Source organism: Panthera tigris, chromosome A2 (assembly GCF_018350195.1).
Source record: "Panthera tigris isolate Pti1 chromosome A2, P.tigris_Pti1_mat1.1, whole genome shotgun sequence".
NCBI lineage: Eukaryota > Metazoa > Chordata > Mammalia > Carnivora > Felidae > Panthera > Panthera tigris.
In genome coordinates this window covers 25,392,071-25,414,960 of record NC_056661.1, presented here as the reverse complement: position 1 = coordinate 25,414,960, position 22,890 = coordinate 25,392,071, and the positions used below count along the sequence as shown (strand labels likewise).

The window sequence follows — 22,890 nt, the reverse complement described above, 5'->3', positions numbered from 1 at the left end:
TACAGCTTGTGAATAGGATTTTTGTAATTAAAAAATTTAAAGTATACTATTTTAATATATCTTTTTTTTTTTTTGGTAAACTTCAAATGGCTTCTACCATAGTTATGAGACAGAATTTTTATAATTCATTTTTTCCTAATGATGGCAATTTCATCTCTTTTATTTAGTATGTCTTATGAGTGATTAGACATTTTAAATCCCATCTTAGGGTTGCAAAGATAAGAAAAAATAGAACTTTGAAACACTGCTTGAATAGCTGTTATGGTTTACCACTGGTTAACAAATTTTTTAAAAATTAGTAAAGACAAGTCCTAAAGTACTAAAGTAGTTTTAGTAAAACTGCTTGTCTTAATTCTGACGTGTGAAAATCGTGCTTTGTGATTTAATAGACAAAAAAAGATAGTTGTGAAATGCCAACACGTTTGATGTCCTCTCCTTCTACCCCCATTTCTAATATCTTCCTACACAAGATCTCTACTAGTGCTTTTTCTTTCTTGTTGCTATAACTACTTTTACCCATAGAATGTATCACTCATAGCTGGATGCTTCATTTCAGTTTCCAGAGATAACATCTGTAGTAAAATGGATTCACCCTAGTAGTTGAAGCACCTGCATTTCTCTTGTATGGGATGGAACTAATATATATACATGATAGTTCCTCCTACATAGGGTTGTTGTGAGGTCTGAAAGTCAAATGAAATGAAGCATTTATGGAGCATTAGGTACTTAGAAAACCCTCAGTAAATGGTATCTTACCAGTCTGTGCCCTGGGGTGGGGAAGGAGAAAAGGAGTAAAGAAAAGATCCCAAGTTCTCTCTTTCATCTGGGTAATGTCAAGGATGTGGCCAAGACTGATGAAAAAAATAGTGACTTTCCTAATTCATAGGACAAATTCATCCCTTTACTCTCATCCAAGAAATAGCCACCCCTGGGGAGTGGGTATTCCTAAGCTTTGCTAAACTTTCCAGTTCACTTTAGCTATTTATTTTTTTATCTTGTCATGTTGCTACAAAACTTTTCCATTGCTTCAGTATTTTGTTTGAAAAGATAAATAAAATTGATAAACCTTTAATTTTTTTTGAAAAGATAAACAAAAATGAGAAACCTTTATTTTTTCAAGATTGGTTTAATATTTTTTGAAATTTAAATACAAATTATTTAACATATAGTGTGATAATAATTTCAGGAATAGATTTTAGTGATTCATCACTTACATATAACACCCAGTGCTAATCCCAACAAGTGTCCTCCTTAATGCCCTTACTCCTTTAGCCCTTTCCCCCACCCAGCACCCACCAGCAACCCTCAGTTTGTTCTCTTATTTAAGAGTCTCTTAGGATTTGTCTCCCTCTCTGTTTTTATATTATTTTTGCTTCCTTTCCCTTATGTTCATCTGTTTTGTATCTTAAATTCCACATATGAGTGAAGTCATATGATATTTGTCTTTCTCTGGCTAATTACACTTAGCATAATACACTCTAGTTCCATCTACATTGTTACAAATGGCAAGATTTCATTCTTTTTGATTGCTGAGTAATATTCCAGTGTGTGTGTGTGTGTGTGTGTGTGTGTGTGTGTGTGTGTACACCACATCTTCTTTATCCATTCATAAGTCGATGGACATTTGGGCTCTTTCCATACTTGGGCTATTGTTGATAGTGCTACTATAAACATTGAGGTGCATGTGCCCCTTTGAAACAGCATATCTGTATCCCTTGGATAAGTACCTAGTAGTGCAATTTCTGGGTCATACAGTAGTTCTATTTTTAATTTTTTGAGGAACCTCCATATTGTTTTCCAGAGTGGCTGCACCAGTTTGCATTCCCTGACCAGCAGTGCAAAAGTGTTCCTCTTTCTCCGCATCCTTGCCAACATCTGTTGTTGCCTGAGTTTGTTAATTTTAGCCATTATGACAGGTGTGAGGTGGTATCTCATTGTGGTTTTGATTTGTATTTCCCTGATGATGAGTGATCTTGAGCATCTTTTCTTGTGTCTATTAGCCATCTGGATGTCTTCTTTGGAAAAGTGTCTATTCATGTCTTTTGCCCATTTCTTCACTGGATTATTTGCTTTTGGGGTGATAAGTTTGAGAAGTTCTTTATAGATTTTGGATATTAACCCTTTATCTGATATTGTTATTTGCAAATATCTTCTCCCATTCTGTTGGTTGCCTTTTAGTTTTGATAATTATTTCCTTCACTGTGCAGAAGCTTTTTATCTTGATGAGGTCCCAATAGTTCATTTTTGCTTTTGTTTCCCTTGCCTCCAGAGACATGTTGAGTAAAAAGTTCCTGTGGCCAAGGTCAAAGAGGTTTCTGCCTGTTTTCTCCTCTAAGATTTTGATGCTTCCTGTCTTACATTTAGGTCTTTCATCCATTTTGAGTTTATTTTTGTGTATGGTGTAAGAAAGTGGTCCAGGTTCATTCTTCTGCATGTCGCTGTCCAGTTTTCCCAGCACCATTTACTGGAGAGGCTATCTTTTTTCCATTGGATATTCTTTCCTGCGTTGTCAAAGATTAGTTGCCCATACTTTTGTGGGTCCATTTCTGGGTTCTCTATTCAGTTCCATTGATGAGTGTCTGTTCTTGTGGCAAAACCATACTGTCTTGATGATTACAGCTTTGTAATACAGCTTGAAGTCCAGAATTGTGATGCCTCCTGCTTTGGTTTTCTTTTTCAGGATTGCTTTGGGTATTTGGGGTCTTTTCAGGTTCCATACAAATTTTAGGATTGTTTGTTCTAGCTCTGTGAAGAATGCTGGTGTTATTTTAATAAGAATTGCTGCTTCAGTGTTTTTTTGTGGTATGATCCAGCAGTGACCTTAAGAACTTCTTTCCTTCACATTCCAAGTCTAGGAACATCATATCAATTCATCCACAAAGAAGTAGCCATAGTTAGAATTCAAGAGTACTGAAATACATCCCTGTTTCTCTTTGCTTTATGCTGACCTTTTAAAATAGAAAAGGTAAGGGGCACCTGGGTGGTTCAGTCAGTTAAGTGTCTGACTCTTGGTTTTGGCTCAGTTCATGACCTCATGGTTCATGAGTTTGAGCCCCATGTTGGGGTCTGCACTGACAGTGTGGAGCCTGCTTGGGACTCTCTCTCTCCCTCTCTCTCTGCCCCTCTCCCACTCACTTGAGCGCATGTGTGCATGCACATGAACACACACACACACACACACACACACTCTCAAAATAAATAAACTTATTAGAAAAATTAAGTTGAAAAGGTAATATGAAAGAAGTTCTATAATTTCTTTCTATACTCTGTACTATCCTGTACATCCCCCTTTGAAGACTACGTCTTAGGCTCTGCTTACTTTATCCCTCTGACAAAGATTTTAGTTTAAACCTCACTTCTGATAACTGGCCTGTATGGCTTGGTCTTGATCCTCTTAGAGAATACCTTTTATAGTACTCAGCACATGTCTCTGACTTCAGCAATAGAGTTCCAGCCTCAGACCTCCTTTCCAGACTATTTTTTCCACTGTTCTATTTGCCTTCCTTGCAGAATTAAATTATTTCAGTGTCTTCCTGAATAAAACAGTGACTTCTTAAAAAAAATTTTTTTTAAGTTTGTTTATTTTGAGAGAGAGAGCAAGCACAAGCAGGGGAGGGGCAGAGAGAAGGAGAGACAGGATCCCAAATAGGCTCCGTGCCATCAGCACAGAGCCCAGTGTGGGGTTTGAACGCATGAACAGTGAGATTATGACCTGAGCCGAGATCAAGATTCAGACTCTTAATGGACTCTGTCACCAGATGCCCCAAAACAGGGACTTCTTATTTGCCACATTTAGTGATATTTTCTCATTTCCTTTTTACAATTCTCATTCATATTTGATGTAATTCACTATTCTCTTAAGTTTTTATTTTTATATACTTAGAGCACACGTAGGGGTTGGGCAGAGAGAGAGGGAGAGAGCGAGTCTCCCAAGCAGTCTCCATGTTCTGATAGAGCCTGACACAGGGCTTGATCTCACAAACCGTGAGATCTATTCTTTAGCTTACACTGAGGTTCACTCTTTGTGTTGTACATTCTATGGGTTTTGACAAATGAATCTTGATGTGTATTCACCATTAAGTGTCATACAGAATAGGTTCCCTGACATAAAAATGCAATGAGTTCCACCTATTTATGTCTCTCTTCCTCCCCTGGACCCCTACCAACCTCTGCTCTTTTTTATGGTCTCCATAATTTTAGCTTTTCCAGAATGTTACATAGTTGGAATCATACAGTATGTAGCTTTTTTAGATTGGCTTCTTTCAGTTAACAGTCTGCACTTAAGGTTCTTCCATATCTTTTTATGGCTTGATAGCTCATTTATTTTTTTATCACTGAATGGTATTCCATTGATTGAAAGTATCACAGTTTATTTATCCGTTTACCTATTGGAGGACATCTTGGTTGCTTCCAAGTTTGGGCAATTACAAATGAAGCTGCTATAAACCTTTGTGTGCAGGTTTTTGTGTGAACATATGTTTCAATTCTACTTTCCCTTGACTGTTGTGAAATTTTACTCCATTTATCTAATTTTTTCAGTAGCTGCTCATTTTCTTACACCCCTGAATCAGTCCTGTTCACAAAATATATGTGTGTGTGGCGGGGAGGGGGGGGGGTTGGGGGGGGACTATTCTCCTACAGACAGCTTACCTACCTAGAAGCATTAACCATTATTTCTATGTAAATAATCCCCATACTTAAATTACCATCCTAGCTCTTTTCACAAACTTTTGTTCTGCAGTTACAACCATATATTACCTTTCTCTATTTGCATCTCGAGTATGAACTCAGACTTAATGCAGGTAGACCACCTGAACATAATTTCGTAGACTAACACTGATCATAATAATCATAATTTGAGAATTACTCTCATAATGTATATACAGAGTCAATTTATAATTTTCCATGAAGATAGATATCCCATAAAGCAGAACATATCTACAATAGAGAATTCTTTGAGAAATCAATTCCTTGCAGTAGCAACAGAACTTATATGATCATTGTGACCATTCCTTATATCTGCTATCAAAACATTTTTTAAATCTATTTATAAGATAATTTATTGACTATGAAATTTTTTTGTGCTCTGAACAAGGAGAAAGGCAGGATATGAAGTAAAAGCTAACAGCCACTTAACTATGCAGCAAGAACTATTGCATGTGTTCATGTGTAATAACTCAATTGATCCTTCAACAACCCTCTGATATAGGTACTCTTTTGCCCATTTTACAGATGAGGAAATTAGGTTACAGAGAGGCTAAATAACCTTCCCGAAGGGCACATAGGTAATAAACTGCAGGCTGTGACCTGAATTCAAGAAGTTTGGTTTTGGAACCATGATGCCCAACGTCGTGTAGAGATAAAGAAAGTTAAAAGTCCCCCATAATCTCATTATCAGACAACCCTGTTAACATTTTTTAAATATAACAATGTTGTAAGAATAAAGTTAGAGTTCAAATAGCATAAAAATGTCCAGAATGAAAAAAAAGAATGATACAAACCAAAAAAAAGTCCAAAACAAAAAATGAAAGTTTTCTTCTCATACTCCCCCTTAAGTCCATCTCACCAAAAGTAACTATTGTTAATAGTTTCTGTGATTACTTTCATAAACAGGTGTGTATGTACTCACACATGCACCTATGTATTCTTTTAACAAAGATCACATTACACACTGTTGCATAACTTATTTTCTTTTCACTTATTTTATCTTGCTGATCTTGCCATAGCACATTCATCAATGCACTTCATTTAACAGTTGTATAAAATTTACAACCTATGAATGCTTTATAATGTTTTTAACTGGACACTTCAGTTGTTTAGGTTTTTCCTCTTAGAAGCAATGTTGAATTATAGTCCTATACATATATCATGGTGAACTTTTTGTGAGTACCTTTATAAGTTAAATTCTTGACAGATATTTATTTTCAAATTATAGAATTATGGAGTTGGAAGAAGTACAAACTATATCAAAGTCACTTTATTGATATAAAAAATTTAAAGATATTTACAAGGGGAATAATAAAAATTCTTAACATTCCGGTAGTTATTAATCTCATTATCAGATTGTCTGGTTTTGTTTACAAGGTTTTTATTTCCCTAGGGTGTTCGTCCTGTAGCTCAGGCTGGCAGTAAACACTATGAACTCAGTCCCTTGGCCCTGTTTGCATTCTTTGTGAATCGCTGCAAAGATAATCTTCATGTTGTAGTGGCCTTTAGCCCCATTGGAGATGCTTTTCGGAATCGCTTGAGACAGTTCCCATCCCTCATCAATTGCTGTACCATTGACTGGTTTCAGGTTTGTAATTTGGGGGCAGAGGGGTGGGGGGAATGGGCAACTAAATCTTTTAGAATTTTTCTGAAATCTTACTCAACCTCTATTGATACACATTCAGCACATGTTTGTTTCTTGATTGCTTGCTCTAATGACAGGCATAGTGCTCGGTGCCAGGGACTGATAAGTCTACATGATCCCCACAAGGAGCTCACATTCTAGACTGGAAGATAGAAAAGGCAGTTGGTAAAGGAGTCATCACAATCATATAAAAGAGCTATAACCTTGGTATGGAAAAGATGTACTTATTAAGACGGTGAATCCCTAAACTATGAAAATGAAATACATAGAGGAGGAGTGTATTAGTAACCAAAAGAATGTATTACACACACACACACACACACACACACACACACACACACACGTATATATGTCTAAAAAGATATATAGGTAGATCTGTATCTGTTGATATTGATATCTATATCTATCTATACATGTATTTATTATGAGTAACTGGCTCACATGATTATGGAGGCTGACAAGTTTGAACATCTGCAGCCAGCAAGCTGGAGACCCAAGAGAACTAATGGTGTAAGTTCCAGTCTGAAGGCCAGCAGGCTTGAGACCCAGGAAGAGCCAATGTTTCCATTGGAGTCCAAAGGCAGGAAAAAACTGAAGGCAATCGGGCAGAAGGAGTTCCCCTTATTCTGGGGGGTGTAGGAATGTTCAGTATTTTTATTATCTTCAGACCTTCAATTGATTAGATGAGATCCATTCACATGAGGGAGGGTAGTCTGCTTTACTTAGTCTATTAATTTGAATATTAAACTCATCCTAAAGCACACTTCATAGAAATATCCAGTGTAATGTTTGACCAGATATCTGGGCACCTGGTGGCCCATAGTAAAATTGACACTTAAAACTAACCATCACAAGGGTATAGTAAGTGCAAAGGTAGAACAGTGAGGCGGGCATGTCTCATTTGGGCAAATGCATATAGTTTGGTACAGGTGACTGGCACTGAGGATAGCAGGAGTTAAGCTGGAGCTTTGAGTTGGTGCCAAGTCATATGGAATTTGTGAATGTGCCTAGGAATTTGGTTTTGCACCAAAGACATTATGGGGGCATTAACATATATTTAGCTAACATATTTAGAGGAAGAAAATCCAAATACTTGGAGGCTATATGGGATGGTTTGGAATAGGGCAAAACAAGATACAGGAAGACCAACTGAGTGGCCGTTTCAGTCAAGCCAGCAGCAAATGATGAAGGCTGCCACTTCACTTAACCTTAAGGCAGGTTGTCACTGCCTGTGTAAGACCATAAAGTACTTATGCTCTTGAGAATAGTAGCTCATGCACCGGGTGTTGTATGGAAACCAGCTTGATAATAAATTATGTTAAAAAAAATAATAGTAGCTCATGGTATCTTCTATTTAATTGTTTTATGCCCAAAAGAATGTGGACTGTAGATTGACCCTGGATAATTTATTTTATTTAATTAATTAATTAATTAATTTTAAATGTTTATATTTATTTTTGAGACAGAGCATGAGCAGGGGAGGGACAGAAAGAGAGGGAGGCACAGAATGTGAAGCAGGCTCCAGGCTCTGAGCTGTCAGCACAGAGCCCGACGTGGGGCTTGAACTCATCAACTGCAATATCATGACCTGAGCTGAAGTTGGACACTCAACCAACTGAGCCACCAGGTATCCTGGATAATTTCTTTTAAAAATAAATTTCTTTGGGGGCGCCTGAGTTGCTCAGTTGGTTAAGCGTCCAACTTCGGCTCAGGTCATGATCTCATAGTTTATGAGTTCAAGCTCCGCGTTGGGCTCTGTGCTGACAGTTCAGAGCCTGGAGCCTGCTTCAGATTCTGTGTCTTCCTCTCTCTCTGCCCCTCCCCACTCATGCTCTGGCTCTATGTCTTAAAAATAAATAAAACATTAAAAAAGTTAAAGTTTCTTTGGGCATGTGGGTGGTTCAGTTGGTTGAGTGTCCAACTTCGGCTCAGGTCATGATCTCAGGGCCTGTGGGTTCCAGCCCTGTGTTGGGCTCTGTGCTGACAGCTCAGAGCCCGGAGCCTGACTCAGATTGTGTCTCCCTCTCTCTGCCCCTCCCCCATATGTGCTCTGTCTCTGTCTGTCTCTCTCTCAAAAATAAACATTAAAATAATTAAAAATAAATTTCTGGTGCTAATTTGTTTTATTCTCTTTTACCTATTTATCAGTTGCAAAACTAGTTCTGCCTTGTTTTTTAAAATATTTTTTGTGGGTGCCTGGGTGGCTCAGTCGGTTGGGCGTCCAACTTCGGCTCAGGTCATGATCTCACGGTCCGTGAGTTCGAGCCCCGCATCGGGCTCTGGGCTGACAGCTCAGAGCCTGGAGCCTGTTTCGGATTCTGTGTCTCCCTCTCTCTCTGACCCTCACCTGCTCATGCTCTGTCTCTATCTGTCTCAAAAATAAATAAATGTTAAAAAAAAAATTTTTTTTTAAATATATTTTTTAATGTTTATTCAGTTTTGAGAGACAGAGCACAAGTGGGGGAGGGGCAGAACGAGAGAAAGACACAGAATCCAAAGCAGTCTCCAGGCTCTGAGCTATCAGCACAGAGCCCAATGCGGGGCTTGAACCCCAGTCCAGGAGATCATTCATGACCTGAGCCAAAGCTGGATGCTTAACCGACTGAGCCACCCAGGCACCCCAACTAGTTTTTCCCTTTTGAGGACTGTACATATGTTCAGCTAGTGGATATTTTAGTGTTTACACAATAATAAAAGTTGTGTGAAACAATTTTGATTTATGTAAACTGTATCTTAATATTATATCCATCAAGCAGCCAAAAACCAACCCAACTCTGTCCAACCATAAATTTTTCTTTCGTGAAATCTTATAAGGATAGTTGGCTACTTCTGAATATCTTTGTCATAACCATAGACTTTGTATTCTATTATAAGCGATTCATAGCTGTTGAGAAAATTTTTTTAAAAGAGGGAGCTGGGAGTTGCAAATAGATAAGGGAATTTAGGTGGATAACAGAGGAATAAAGGTTTTGCAGTGAAACAGTGGGGGATAGAGGATCTGTGTCACAATGATGCTAATGGCATTGTCTGGGGCCGGGGTCTGTGAAGTTCAGGAAGTGAGTATAAACCACTATGTGTCCCATAGCTCAGGACAGCACTGAATTTTTGGCTAGATCTTTTTTCTTTTTTTCTTTTTTCTTTTATATTTATTTTGAGAGAAAGCACACAAGTGGGGGGAAGGAACAGAGAGAGAGGGGGAGAGAGAATCCCAAACAGAGGTTCGAACTCACAAAGCATGAGATCATGGCCTGAGCCAAAATCAAGAGGCAGACGCTTAACCAACTGAGGCACCCAGGAGCCCTGGCTAGATCTTTAGTCTCAAAGTAGCGTGTGTACTTACCAGGGGTACCAAAGAAATTCAGATGATAAGGGAAGGAATTACTGGAATATTCATTCATTTTTGTATGAAATATTTTATATGGATTAACAGTCTACTCCTACTCAGTTTGTATGTCAGATGACCATATGTCATAGATAGTATGTAAGGTGCCCTGAGGGATCCCTGTGATAAACTGAAAATTGAAGATGTAATATAATGAAGATCTAAATGGATTTAAGAAAATGGCATAAACCAGCGTGAGCTAGCTTGAGCTCTGTGTCAGCCACATCTTGAGACAAAAGCAGTGACTACTTAACAAGATCTGACAAGATATTGGTTAGAACATATTTAAGAAGGCTGTCTAAAATATGGATTTATACTGACTGTTTAAACAACAAATCTTATCCCCAGGGCGTATCATACCTTGCAATATTAGCTCATGATGTTTTCCTGTCAGTAGCCATTTTCTACCCACTCTATCCTTGTCTATAGAATTCTGATTTTGTCTGGAAAATCACCCTCCATGTAGTCATGTATCACAGGGATTGATTTCTGGCTCGTCCAAGTCATTTTTGGTGCTCTCATGCCTCCTACTGTTGATTGGTTTATACATGAGCCTATTCATGACCTACTCCTTGCCAATGGATCCTGAATTCAAGTCTGTTGGGAAGCTTTGGGGATTAGTGTAAGAAAAGTATAACTCTTCACTATAAGAAGTGTTACATGGTAGGAAAAGGGCCTTTTTGTCTCTCAAACTTGTTGTTTGAGGATGTAATGTCCATAGCTGCAACAGTCCTCTTGCCGCCAAGATGGGGCAAGCCCAAGCATAAAACAAAGTGCATGGACAATGGTAGAGCAAAAGGCTGGAAAGAACTGGATCCTTGATATGACTGAGCTTCTAAATTAAGCAGCTCTGGAAGTACTCTACTTCTAGACTTCTTATTATATACAATGATACATTCCCTTTGAAGACACAGTAAGACTGGTTTCTGTCACTGTGGCCATAAATATTCTAACTAGTACAGATAGTTATTAAACTTTCATGATTAGCAGGATAATTTTAAAAAAAAAGCACCCAGAACACAAAGATAAACCTTTGTAATGTTTTCAGTGATGTATGACTCCTATGACATTCACTTACTCTGGCATTTTACAAAAATTCACTGATCTCTATAATCTTTAGAAGCCTCTTTGAAAAATTTGTTAGTATAACATGAATACAATCTGTTAGTAAACTTGCATATACTGGCAGTGTGTGTTTAAAACTTTTTTTACTAATGGTGTACTAGGTCAAAAAAGTTTGAATTTCACTAGAATGGAGGGCCAGACACTGAGAAAAATTGACCTTAAAATGAATATTGTCTGACACAAAGGAAAATAATTACAAGCATCTTGTTGAATCTAAATGAAATTTGGAAAATACTCTAATGAGCAAGTAAAAATTAATTGCTCATTTAGCATAAATTATTTCATCGAATAATATTTGGAATCATTATTGCCAGGTGCTGTCTTAGGTACTGAAGATAATGGCAGGGAGAAAAAGTCCTTTCATGGATTTTACATTTTAGTGGTCAGGGGAAACAGACAATGAACAAATGGACAAAAAAATTTATGTTGTGTACTTTTAAGTGCTAAGAAGAAAACTCAGGACCAGGAAGAGAGAAATGAGGAAAGGAGTGGTGTTTTACAATGAGTGCTCTGGGAAGACCTTCCTAATAAGTTGGCCTTTCTGCAGAGATATGACGGAGAACCACATCAAGGTCTAGGTGAGGAGGGTTCTAGTCAGAGGGAATAGCAAAACCCAAGGCCCAGACGCAGGAACACAGGTGGCATGTTCCAGGAAAAGCAGAGGAATCCTTTCACTGAGACCGGGAAGTCTGGAGAAGAAGCAAATTTGGGGGGAAGAAAATCAAAAGTTCAGCTCTGGAAGTCATAACAGGAATTATGATGGACTGCTAATAACAGAAACCCAAACTAAACGTATGAAGTTTTTCTCTCTCATAGAAAAAAATCTGAAGGTAAGAAGACTGGGCTTTTATGGCTTGACAAAGTCATCAGAATCTAAGGTTCTTTCTTCTTTACTATCCTTAACATGTGGTTTCTACCCTCAAATTCATCTTATGGTCTAAGGTGGCTGCTGGAGCTCCAACTTCCACATCTGTGTCCCAGGAAAGAAATAGAATAATAGAAGGTTAGGGCAAAACCGACACACTTTACACCTGTCAGAAAGGCTAAAATTAACAACACAGGAAACAACAGACGTTAGTGAGGATGGGGATAAAGGGGAACTCTCTTACACTGTTGGTGGGAATGCAAACAAGTGCAGCCACTCTGGAAAACAGTATGGAGGTTCCTCAAAAAGTTAGAAATAGAACTACCCTATAATCCAGTAATTGTACTTACTAGGTATTTTCCCAAAGGATGCAAAAATACTGATTTGAAGGGGTGCATGCACCCCAATGTTTATAGCAGCATTATCTACAATAGTCAAAGCATGGAAGCAGCCCAAGTGTCCATTGACTGATGATTGGATAAAGAAGCTGTGGTACATATACACAATGGAATATTACTCAGCCATCAAAAAGGATGACATCTGCCATTTGCAATGACACGGATGGAGCTGGAGAGTATTATGCTAAGTGAAATAAGAGAAAAACAAATACCATAAAATTTCATTCATATGAAATTTAAGAAACAAATGAGCACAGGGGAAAAAAAGAGACAAACCAAGAAACAGACTCTTAATTATAGGGAACAAACATGGTTATTAGAGGGGAGGTGGGGGGGGAATGGATGAAATAGGCGATGGGGATTAAGGGGTGCACTTGTGATGAGCACTGGGTGTTGTATGGAAGTGTTAAATCACTACATTGTACGCCTGAAGCTAATGTTACACTGTACATTAACTAATTGGAATTTAAATAAAAACCTTTTTAAAAAGGGATACATACCAGCTCTAACCCTTTAAAGAGCCTTTCCTGAGGTTCCCACCCAACAACTGCTTATATGCCTTAATCTGCTCTGAATTGCAGGGGAATCTAGGCAATGTGGTCTTTTAGCTGGGCCTATTGCCATCTAGAATAAAATTGGAGTCCTTAGGAAAAAGAGCTGATAGGTATTAGGTGGGCAACTAGCAGCCTCTGCCATTGTCATGCTAACTTTGGGATGTCTACTAGATGTCCAAATGGAAGAGTTAGGAAAGCAGTGTAATGTATTCTTGTTATGTAAAATACCATTGACGCTTCCTTTATATTTGCTCTTTAATTATAAACTCTTTCATAGATTTAGTTGTGACCTCAGTCCACCTAATTCTATTTTTCCAATTAAGGTTTTAATTTTCTTAACCCCAAATTCTTTTCATCCAGGAAGACACTTACATAGTTGGAGTGGGACTACCCATCTTAAATGTCTTAAGTTTTTCTTTTTCTTATTTTTAGCCATGGCCTGAAGATGCCCTTGAACTTGTAGCTATGAAATTCTTAGAAACGCTGGAGCTTACTGAGGTTGAAAGACGAGAGATAGTTCCAATCTGCAAACACTTTCACACTACCATTATGGATCTTTCAGAAAGGTTAATATTAATAAATTTTAAAATGACAATAATGCCTTATATTTTAACATGTGTCTCTCTGTGAAAAGCTCAAAATTTCAATAGGATTTCTATGTCTTCTAAACATTTCTGATCATTTAATTAAGATATCAGCTTGCAATAGAATAGAAAACTACTTAATCTAGGTTTAAGGAAAAGGGGAGAATTTATTATAAAGATACAAGGGTATCCCACAAAGCTTAAGAAAAAGAATACAGCTGGATCACAGATATACTGGAAACAAGAGTTAGAAAGTCATCCTAAACCCAGAAATATCTTTTCTCTGTTTCTCATCCTATTTTGCCTCCCTTTTCTGATTCTTTCTCTTTGTAGACTGTATTTTCCTTCTTTTTCTTTTTTTTGCATTTATTTGACTTTTTTTCCAGTTTTATTGACATTATTGACATAACATTATATAAATTTAACAGGTACAGCCTAATGATTTGATATATGTATATAATGTGAAATTATTACTACAATAAGTTTAGTTAACATTCTTCTCAATTTTTTTCTTGTGATGAGAACTTTTAAAATCTACTCTCTTAGCAAGTTTCAAACACATAATACAGTATTGTTAACCATAGTTACCATAGGGCACATGACATCCCCAGAACTTATTAACCTTGTAATTGGAAGTTTGTATCTTTTGACCACATTCATCCATTTCCCCCACCCCCTACCCTCTGCCTCTGGAACCACTAGTTTATTCTCCATGTCTATGAGTTCTAGTTCTCCTCCTCCTCCTCCTCCTCCTCCCCTTCTTCCTCCTTCTTCTTTAGGTTCCACATATAAATATATAAATGAGATCATATGTATTTGGCAGACTGAGTTTTCTACATCTCCTTGCATGTGGAGGAAATTGTCTGCCTCTTGATTCTCAAGTTTACTTCTTGCAATTCCACCAACAGGCAGGCAGATTGGCTGTTTCCAGCTCCCTGTTCTAAATTTATCCCAAAATGTGATAAGCCTCATTTGTGTCCAGTGCCCAACCCTAGTCTAATCAGCTGTGGTTAAAGTGGCAGGTTTCAGAGAACAAACATTGCTGATGGAGCACTGGATGGAAGTTTTCAGAAAAGGGAAGAGGGGTGGTGGGCTGTGGATAACTCAGAAGTATCTATTTCATCTCTGTTCATCTCTGACACCCTCATTTCAGAAGTATGTAAAGCCAAGCGCTCATAGTATATTGTCTATCCAGAATCATACAGCCTCGGGGCATAGTTGGATTGGACGGGTGCACCAAGCAGTGGGCTCTACTCTGTGTACTTGCCATGAAACAATGTTGCTTCCATTGTTTCCATGTGTTATGTGTAGTAGTTTTACGCTTCTGGCCATACTCCACTCAGCCAAAGTGACAACACTTTGTGCAAGGAATGGGGACTCGTCCTTGCTATCCTATCTGCAACACCTCTCCCTATGACACTTCCCTACCTTACACAGTATCTTGAGTCCCTTACAGTGCTAGTTCCTCCTAGCTTATGACACATATAAAAAGGCCTGTATCTTTCTTGTTCTTGCTCACCTTTGATACCCATCTTTGGTGATTTGTGCTTTTTAAATACATCATTGCTATTTGATATTTTGCAGATAAGAAATCAGGGCATGCTTATGTGGAGAATTCTTAGAATGTTATAAAGTTTAAGAACTCAGCAGCTTCTGAATGAAATTAACCTTTATTCTTATAAGTTTGTTGTTGATGCTTTGTTGAATGCACTTCTTACTCTGTGCAACTCATTTCTTTGGAGTAAGATATGTTATCTGTCTCTCTTAGGTTCTTGCAGCAGTTAGGACGGCATAACTATGTTACTGCTACTTCTTACCTCGAACTTATTGCCTCATTTCGACAGCTTTTGACTAAGAGGCGACAAGCTGTCATGGAAGCAAAACAGCGATATGTGAATGGGCTTGACAAATTAGCTTTTGCCGAGTCTCAGGTAAATTTGATGAGCTGCTCACAACGGTAATATATAATTATAATTTTTCATTGGGAAATATAAGAAATCACAAATAACAAAGAGTTACAATTTATCAAGAATACATTATGTGCCAGGCATTGTGTTATGTGCCTCACACACATTCCTTCAGTTATTCCTCATAACCACTCAGTGAGGTAGACACTAATGATCCTCATTTTACAAACGAGTTAAAGTCAGTTTTAGAGAAATTCACTAAGTTTCCCAGACTCAAATACAGACTTAAATAGTCCTGTTTTATTCTTAATTTTTTGGCATTTGGAGAGAATACAGGAAGTCTGAGTTTCCTTTTTTTTATTGTAATATAAGGTTTTATTAAATATACGATTTTTTAAAATAAGTCAAGTGCTAGTAATACTAGCATTAGTTCACTGCAAGCAATACAGGTTTGGGTGATTCATATGCACTGTATACCATGCATCATATAATAGGGACACTCCACCCTGCCACCTTTTTTCTATCTGCATTTCTTCCATGACAACCGCATTCTCTCACAGCCCTGTCATATACGTGAGGAAGATAAAGTCTGTTGTGAAGAAAACTGGCATGGCTTTGTTTATCATATAAATAAGTGAGGGAAAAAGTTAAGGTTTGCTGGCCCTAATGCTGTATGATGCGCTTTATGTTTCAATTTTTTGTGGCTAGCTTCCGTAGCTCTTGTAGCTATGAAAACTTAATGAGAAATTGTCTGTTTAGGTTGGAGAAATGAAAATGGAGCTTGTTCAATTACAGCCCAAATTGGAAGAAGCTAAAATTGAAAATGCACATATGATGCAGGTAGAGTATCCTGAGTTTTTAATTTTTTATTTATTTTTAATGTTTATTTTTTGAGAGAGAGAGAGACAGAGCACGAGGAGGGGAGGAGCAGAGAGGGAGGGAGACTCAGAATCTGAAGCAGGCTCCAGACTCTGAGCTGTCAGCACAGAGCCCAATGCAGGACTCGAACCCACGAACCGTGAGATCATGACCTGAGCTGAAGTCAGACACTTAACCGACGAAGCCACCCAGGTGTCCCTATCGTGAGTTTTTAAAAATTGATGTCAGATGACAATTGAAATGTGTAAAATTAGCCTTGAAAATATGCCTTAATTTTTTGCCACTACACCACTAGATCTTAGGGGACTTACCCTTTTCTACTGCCTGGCTATCTTCTGGAGTCCCACATGAGTTCTGTTGATTTTGAAAGGAAGCGGGAAGCCCATTATCCCATTAGGTCCCATGTATTCGCATTTCTTCTCATTCTATCCTGGGACCTCCTGCCCTTCAACATGATATGTTGAATTCCCTAATCTCCAAACATTCTTTTGCCTTTAGGAAGGAGAAAGCAATAGGATGTTGGAGGAATTGTCTTTGTTTTTTTCTTTCTTTAGATTATCGAGATAGAGTCTGCACAAGTGGAAGCAAAAAGAAAGTTTGTGAAATTAGATGAAGAGATAGCCAGTGGCAAGGCTGAGGAAGCCCAAGCTCTGAAAAACGAGTGTGAGAGTGACCTGGCTGAGGCAATTCCAGCCTTGGAAGCAGCCCTGTCTGCCCTGGATACACTCAAGGCAAGTATTTGAATTCACTACCTTGCGTTTCATCGACAAACTAGGTCACAGGTCCCTGTTTCATTAGGTGTGGCTCTGTTCCGGTGGGTGGCACTTCACTCTAGATGACCACGAGCATTAATTTAAGTAACTGTTTATCACTGTGTGCCAAGGACTCTTAGCACTCCATCCTCTGAAACTCAGAGGATTCATGATGCCTTCAAACCTCGCCGATTAATATCATTGATATTAGGTTCCCTTTTCACTGAGAGTCTGTAGCCTTGTACTGTTCCTGGTATCAGGCTATATGAGTTAGGTTGCAGTTGCAGGGTAGAGAACTGTCTCTATTTAATACAAGCAGACAGGGATTCCTTAAAGGATTCCTTAGAGAATTCTGTAAATGGATTACACAAGTATTGGAAGAGCTGAAGAAAGAGATCCAAGGCTGAACTGCCAGGAATGACTCCCAAAGACAAACTGAAATGGCCTACCAGAGGAAAGATCCCTCTGAGTCAGAAGCCTGCAGAGCCACACTCCAGAGCCTCCACTGTAATCTCTATCAGCAAACGAGGTGCCTCACACCCTGCCCATCGCCCTGTTTATTTAGTCAGAACTCTGGTATCATTCAGGTGATCTATGGCAGAACCCAATGACCACCCACAGCTCCAGTTTATGAGGAACTAAGATATATATAGTTGTTAGCTTTCCAGCAATGCAAAGAATGTCAGAAGGATATTGGAATGGATGATATGTATGTGGATCTATTGTGTCTGTCATAACAATATATGTCTTTTTAGAAAACAAGTTTAAATTAGGGTCTACCTCTACTTCAGTTTTTTGGTAAAACTAATATATAAGCAAATATAGAATTAAGTCTTTATCTAACTTAGTGTTCTTAACCTGGGCTCAGTGTATGGGCTTGTTATATGATTGTATGCAAATTTTTTGTATACGTGCAAAAATATTTCTGGAGGCTTCATAGGTGTCAATATTCTCATGAGGATCTATGAACTCCCAAACATTTGAGAACCATTGGTCTTAATCTGTGTTGAATTTAAATTCTCTTTTATTAATTATTTTATAATTATGCAAAGCCAAAACCAGTTATAATTTCAAATTAAAATGCTATGTTCTAACATAATTGTTGGAAATTACGGTAAATCAATTAATTTCCAACATAATTGATGTTATTCTCCAACATTATTTTTTTAAATTCTCGTTACTTAAAAATAAAGTACTCTGAGGGTACTCTGTTCTCTTTCAATTTAGCCAGCTGACATTACAATTGTGAAATCAATGAAGAACCCTCCGTCTGGTGTTAAATTAGTTATGGCTGCTATCTGTGTCATGAAAGATATAAAACCAGAAAAAATTTCAGATCCTTCAGGAACTGGAGGCAAGGTAATAACTAGACACAAATCTAAATCATATTCATGATTATACATAACACCTTGCAGTAACTATTATCAAATTAAATGTCAACAGTATCCAGTTCAGGAAAGAAACCTCGTTTTCCAGATTGGACAGATTCAGAAGAAAGTATGGAAAACACTATCTGCATGTATTCCAGGGTAAAGCGAAGGCAGTACAGCCTCAGAAAAATGTGCTTCCAATTGCTTCTGTTTCTTTTTCTGTCTGTGCAGCGTTACCTGTTATCACAGGGTGGGATTAAATAAACACTGAGATTTGTGAGATGTTTCCAGCTAAGATTCTCAGGAACTTTCTCTATAACCACATAGGTGTTATTTCAGAGCATTCAAAAAATTCTGCTGAGTTAAGCAATATAGTGAAGTTGTTCAAAGCATGTGTTCTACAACCAGAATGTCTGTATTCAAAAATCCTGTCCTGCCAGCCATGTGACCTTGGGCAAGATACTTAATTAACCTTTGTGGAATTATTATAGTACATAATTATTATAGTACCTGCTGGAGGATTATTATAGTACCTGCTGCACAAAGTTAATGTGAGGATTCGATTACACATATGGATAGATACATACAGATTATACATACAGGTAGATACATATAGATTATACATATAGATAATATAAAGTTCTTATGTATAAAGCCTTATAAACAATAAGTTTGCAATAGATGTTAGCTGGTTTTTTTTTAATGTTTTTATTTTTGAGAGAGTATGAGTGGGGGAGGGGCAGAGAGAGAGGAAGACACAGAATCTGAAGCAGGCTGCAGGCTCTGAGCGGTCAGCACAGAGCCCGACATGGGGCTTGAACTCACGGACTGTGAGATCTTGACCTGAGCCGAAGTCAGACACTTAACCGACTGAGCCACCCAGGCACCCCATATGTTAGCTGTTGTTATTATGATTATTAGTCAAGGTTATAGCCCTTAAAAAGGAAGGCATAACATCCATCCTAAACTAAATCTATGGACTTATTTTCTTTTCAGGCTTATTTATAGTACCTAGGTTTCAATTCCTGAATTGGGGAATTGGGATGTGTGTGTACATGCATAATAGAAAATAAATAGCTTCTTACTTTACCAAGTTATTCTCATTTATATACACACTTACAACCCTACCTATCAGGATTCTGGAATTAGGAAAAAGGATGGTGAGCTACTTACTTAACATCTTTGCCAGCACAAGCACTATGTGCTTTATCCTAGAACTGGCGGAGTGATGTGTAATCTTTTCCTTCTTACTCTTCTTTATCTCACTTGGGGAGCCTAGGTGGGTGAGGCAGTCATCTATAAGAAAAATGTTTGCTACCTGTCTTAGTCCATTTGGGCTGCTCTTACAAATTACCATACACTGGGGTGGCTTATATTTACTTCTCGTAGTTCTGGAGGCTGGGAATTCTGAGACCAAGGCTCCAGTAGATTCAGTGTCTGGTGGAAGGCCCACTTTCTGCTTTATAGATGGTTTGCTTTTCACATGGCAGAAGTAGGAGGGAGCTTTCTGAGGAATCTTTTATAAGGACACTAACCCCATTCGTGACCTAATCACCTCCCCACAATCCCACCTCCAAATACCATCACGCTGGGGATTATGTTTCAACATACGAATTTTGATGGGGGAGGACACAATTGTCAGTCAATAGCACTACTTTTCTGGTTTGAAAGAATCAAGAGTAAAGGAAAACAAAACTGGAAATAAAAAAAATACATTTTCTTATATGAAATTCTGATGGTGTTTATGCTAGTTGCTTTTACATTTCCTAAAGAGAAATAATTGCATCATTTGCCCTTTAAATGTTCACTTTTTTATAATAAATTCAATGTATAAATACATGTTCATATTTTAAATGTTTGATATGTTCAATATGTTCTTGGAGAGAGGAGTCTCTTTATTTCCAAAGAGATGTAAGTTGATATTTTGAAAGCGTATGGTTTCTCTGGATAATACAGCTTAAACTTCAAGAAGAAAAATTTATATTGAGCATCTTTAATTGTACATTTAATACGTTTCCATAAATTTTATTTATAGATATTAGATTACTGGGGACCTAGCAAAAAGCTTCTGGGAGATATGAATTTCTTAAGAGAGTTGAGAGAATATGACAAGGACAACATTCCAGTGAGTTTCATTGATTTTTTTGTATAACTTTGCCAAGATGTATAAGATCTTTAACATTATGCAATGTTATATAAAACATAAGAGGATGGTCCATATTTAAGATTAAAAGAATGAAGGAATTATTGACTTTCTTATGAATTCTCATAATGCATAAAACTGCTGCTTCAGACCATTGAAAGTCATTTAATAAGTTACTATTTTAGTGTATTATTAACATGAAACAAGTCTCTGTCTTCTTAGAATAGTTTAATAAATCTGAAACACAAGTGTATGTGAGATAAAAAAGTATAGTGCACTTTTCCATCCAAACTTGTATTTATTTATGTCTAATTATTCTTTTCTCCTTTTTCCATATATCTTTCCAATCTCCAAAAGTCTTAACTTTTTTTAGAGGAAACATCTTGCCTCGATGTCTATAATCTTGCATATTTTGCTCACAAATATGACTTGTGTTTCTGCTACAATACTTGACCTTGGTTTTTAAAGACAACATAACTTTCTTACCCAATTTTTTGCTGTGCATGATTATTTTTTCATCTTATGATTGTATGATACATGTTGAAATTTTAAGATCTAAATGCTTGCTGTATAGGTGACTGTTATGCAGAAGATACGTGGCGAGTACCTAACAAACCCTGAATTTGACCCTTCTAAGATTGCGAAAGCTTCTTCTGCTGCTGAGGGTCTGTGTAAGTGGATCATGGCTATGGAAGTGTATGACAGAGTTGCAAAGGTATTTTGAGGATCAGTACATTCATTTTGTCTTGAAATATTCCCAGAAATTAAAATCTATGCCTATATTGACAAGTTAAGAAGTTTCTAGAAATGATACCAGCAAGAATTTGTCTTGCTACAGCACAAACGCCAGATGTTAAGTATCTAGTAGATGAAGAGAATACTTGTGTGTGACATAACCTTGCCAGGGCTAGTGTGAGTGGTAGCACTGTGGGAACAGGGGTGAATTGGCCAGACTGACCTATAGCTATAGAGACTTAGGGCATAAAAGAATTAGAGTTTCAGGAGCAAAGAAAACAAAACATCAAGGGCAAAGTGGCAGATTAAAAAGCTGATTCAAGGGGTCAAAAGTAGGAAGGTGCAGTAAAGTTAAGAGGTAGAGCATGGAAAGTTGCCCTGAAGCAATGGCATGCATTGATAGGGAACCTTTTATGGAGAATGGTTAAAAACACTTTGTAACTTTGGCTAGCAAAGGACCAGGGAAACACTGGCCTTGCCCTCTGTAGCTTGCAGAATTCTACTGAGGGAAGCAGGAAATACAAATAAAATGTCAGGGAAAAATACATGGTAGCAAGTGTTTAGAATAACCTCAGGGTATAGAATAAATGATCAAGCTGTCACAGTTTAGAAACATACACATGTGCCTGTGGAGAGGTAGGGATTTTGATTGTTAGTTTCAGGGGCGTAGACTTGTCAAAGGAAAAGAAATTAGTTTTATCTGGGATATTCTTCATTGAGCATCGTGGGGAGAGGTCCCCATTGCAAATTTTGAGCTCTCAACCTAGCTCATCTCCACCCATCTCCCAAGGCATGTGGCATAAGGCAGAGAAGGCAAGGCATTTACACTACACTGCCATTTCAGTTCTGATGCAGCTGTCCCATGTTGTTAGGGAAGGGTTGGAGGGAGATATTCAGGAAGGTCTCCTCTGGAGTCAAAAGTAGAAAGTGGAGCTGCCTGCTTTCTCTCTATTTATTTAACACATTCCGGGATTTCAGCCCAAAGGAGAGAAAACAGGACATTTGGTGTCTGATCCCTGCCTCCTCCCTCCCTCTTTGCCATCAGCTTTGTTCATGGCAATGAACCAGAAGATACAGAACTTCCTTCTTTCAAACTGGCATATAGTCTTTTTGGTCATCTTCTAAATTCTTTTTCCCCATGGTTTAAAATACACTCCACGATCAAGTTGGCCAAACCCCATTCTTGATATACTAATGAGCATAATAGGATAAGAACTTTAGAAAATCCCCTTTCTCTCAATAAAGTGTGGCTTTTCAAGACTTGTTGAGGAAAAGTTTGTTTTGGTAGTGAAACTGAACATCAAGGCTTGCTTTCTCTTTGTACCTGTTATCATAGTCTTAATCCCTCCAAGGCAAATGTATGCCTCAGCCAACTGGGAAAAAGACTACAGACTTGAAAATGCCACACACACACACACACACACACACACACACACACACACAGAGGCATATTTATATATTTTAAATATTTATAATCTCCGTTACATGTGTTTTCCTGTGTTTTTGGCAACAGTTGAATGGCAACTTCTCATTCTTTTGAGACATTTTGCTACGTATTGTACTGGTTTCGCTACATATTCTAACATATTGTTGGTCCAGAATAATTCATCTATTTTATAGATGATCATTTGCTAGTCCAGAATGATTTATATGTTTTATATGACATATAAATATATTTTACTTTATTTGGGTAAAAAATACATAAGATTTAAGGCAAAATGCTTATTTTGCATAATTTATTATTATAAGTAACAAATGTATTTCTAATAATAATTAATCAACTTTTAACCCGTAGTATCTGTAAAGGGTTATTTAGGTGTCTGTTTTACATAGCACACATCGTG

The 22,890-nt window shown here is 37.7% G+C and overlaps 1 protein-coding gene across 12 annotated transcripts in view; it reads left to right on the top strand.

Moving 5' to 3' along the window:
* The window catches only part of DNAH12 (dynein axonemal heavy chain 12), a 210,872-nt gene that overhangs the window by 118,887 nt on the left and 69,095 nt on the right, over positions 1–22,890 (top strand). For all 12 annotated transcript variants that reach the window (XM_042979211.1, XM_007084416.3, XM_042979213.1 and 9 more), the window contains 8 exons: positions 6,101–6,295; positions 13,109–13,242; positions 15,029–15,191; positions 15,927–16,007; positions 16,601–16,777; positions 18,026–18,157; positions 20,204–20,293; positions 20,886–21,026. In XM_042979211.1, the coding sequence (XP_042835145.1) occupies positions 6,101–6,295; positions 13,109–13,242; positions 15,029–15,191; positions 15,927–16,007; positions 16,601–16,777; positions 18,026–18,157; positions 20,204–20,293; positions 20,886–21,026 (1,113 nt within the window). The remainder of the gene's footprint in view (positions 1–6,100; positions 6,296–13,108; positions 13,243–15,028; positions 15,192–15,926; positions 16,008–16,600; positions 16,778–18,025; positions 18,158–20,203; positions 20,294–20,885; positions 21,027–22,890) is intronic.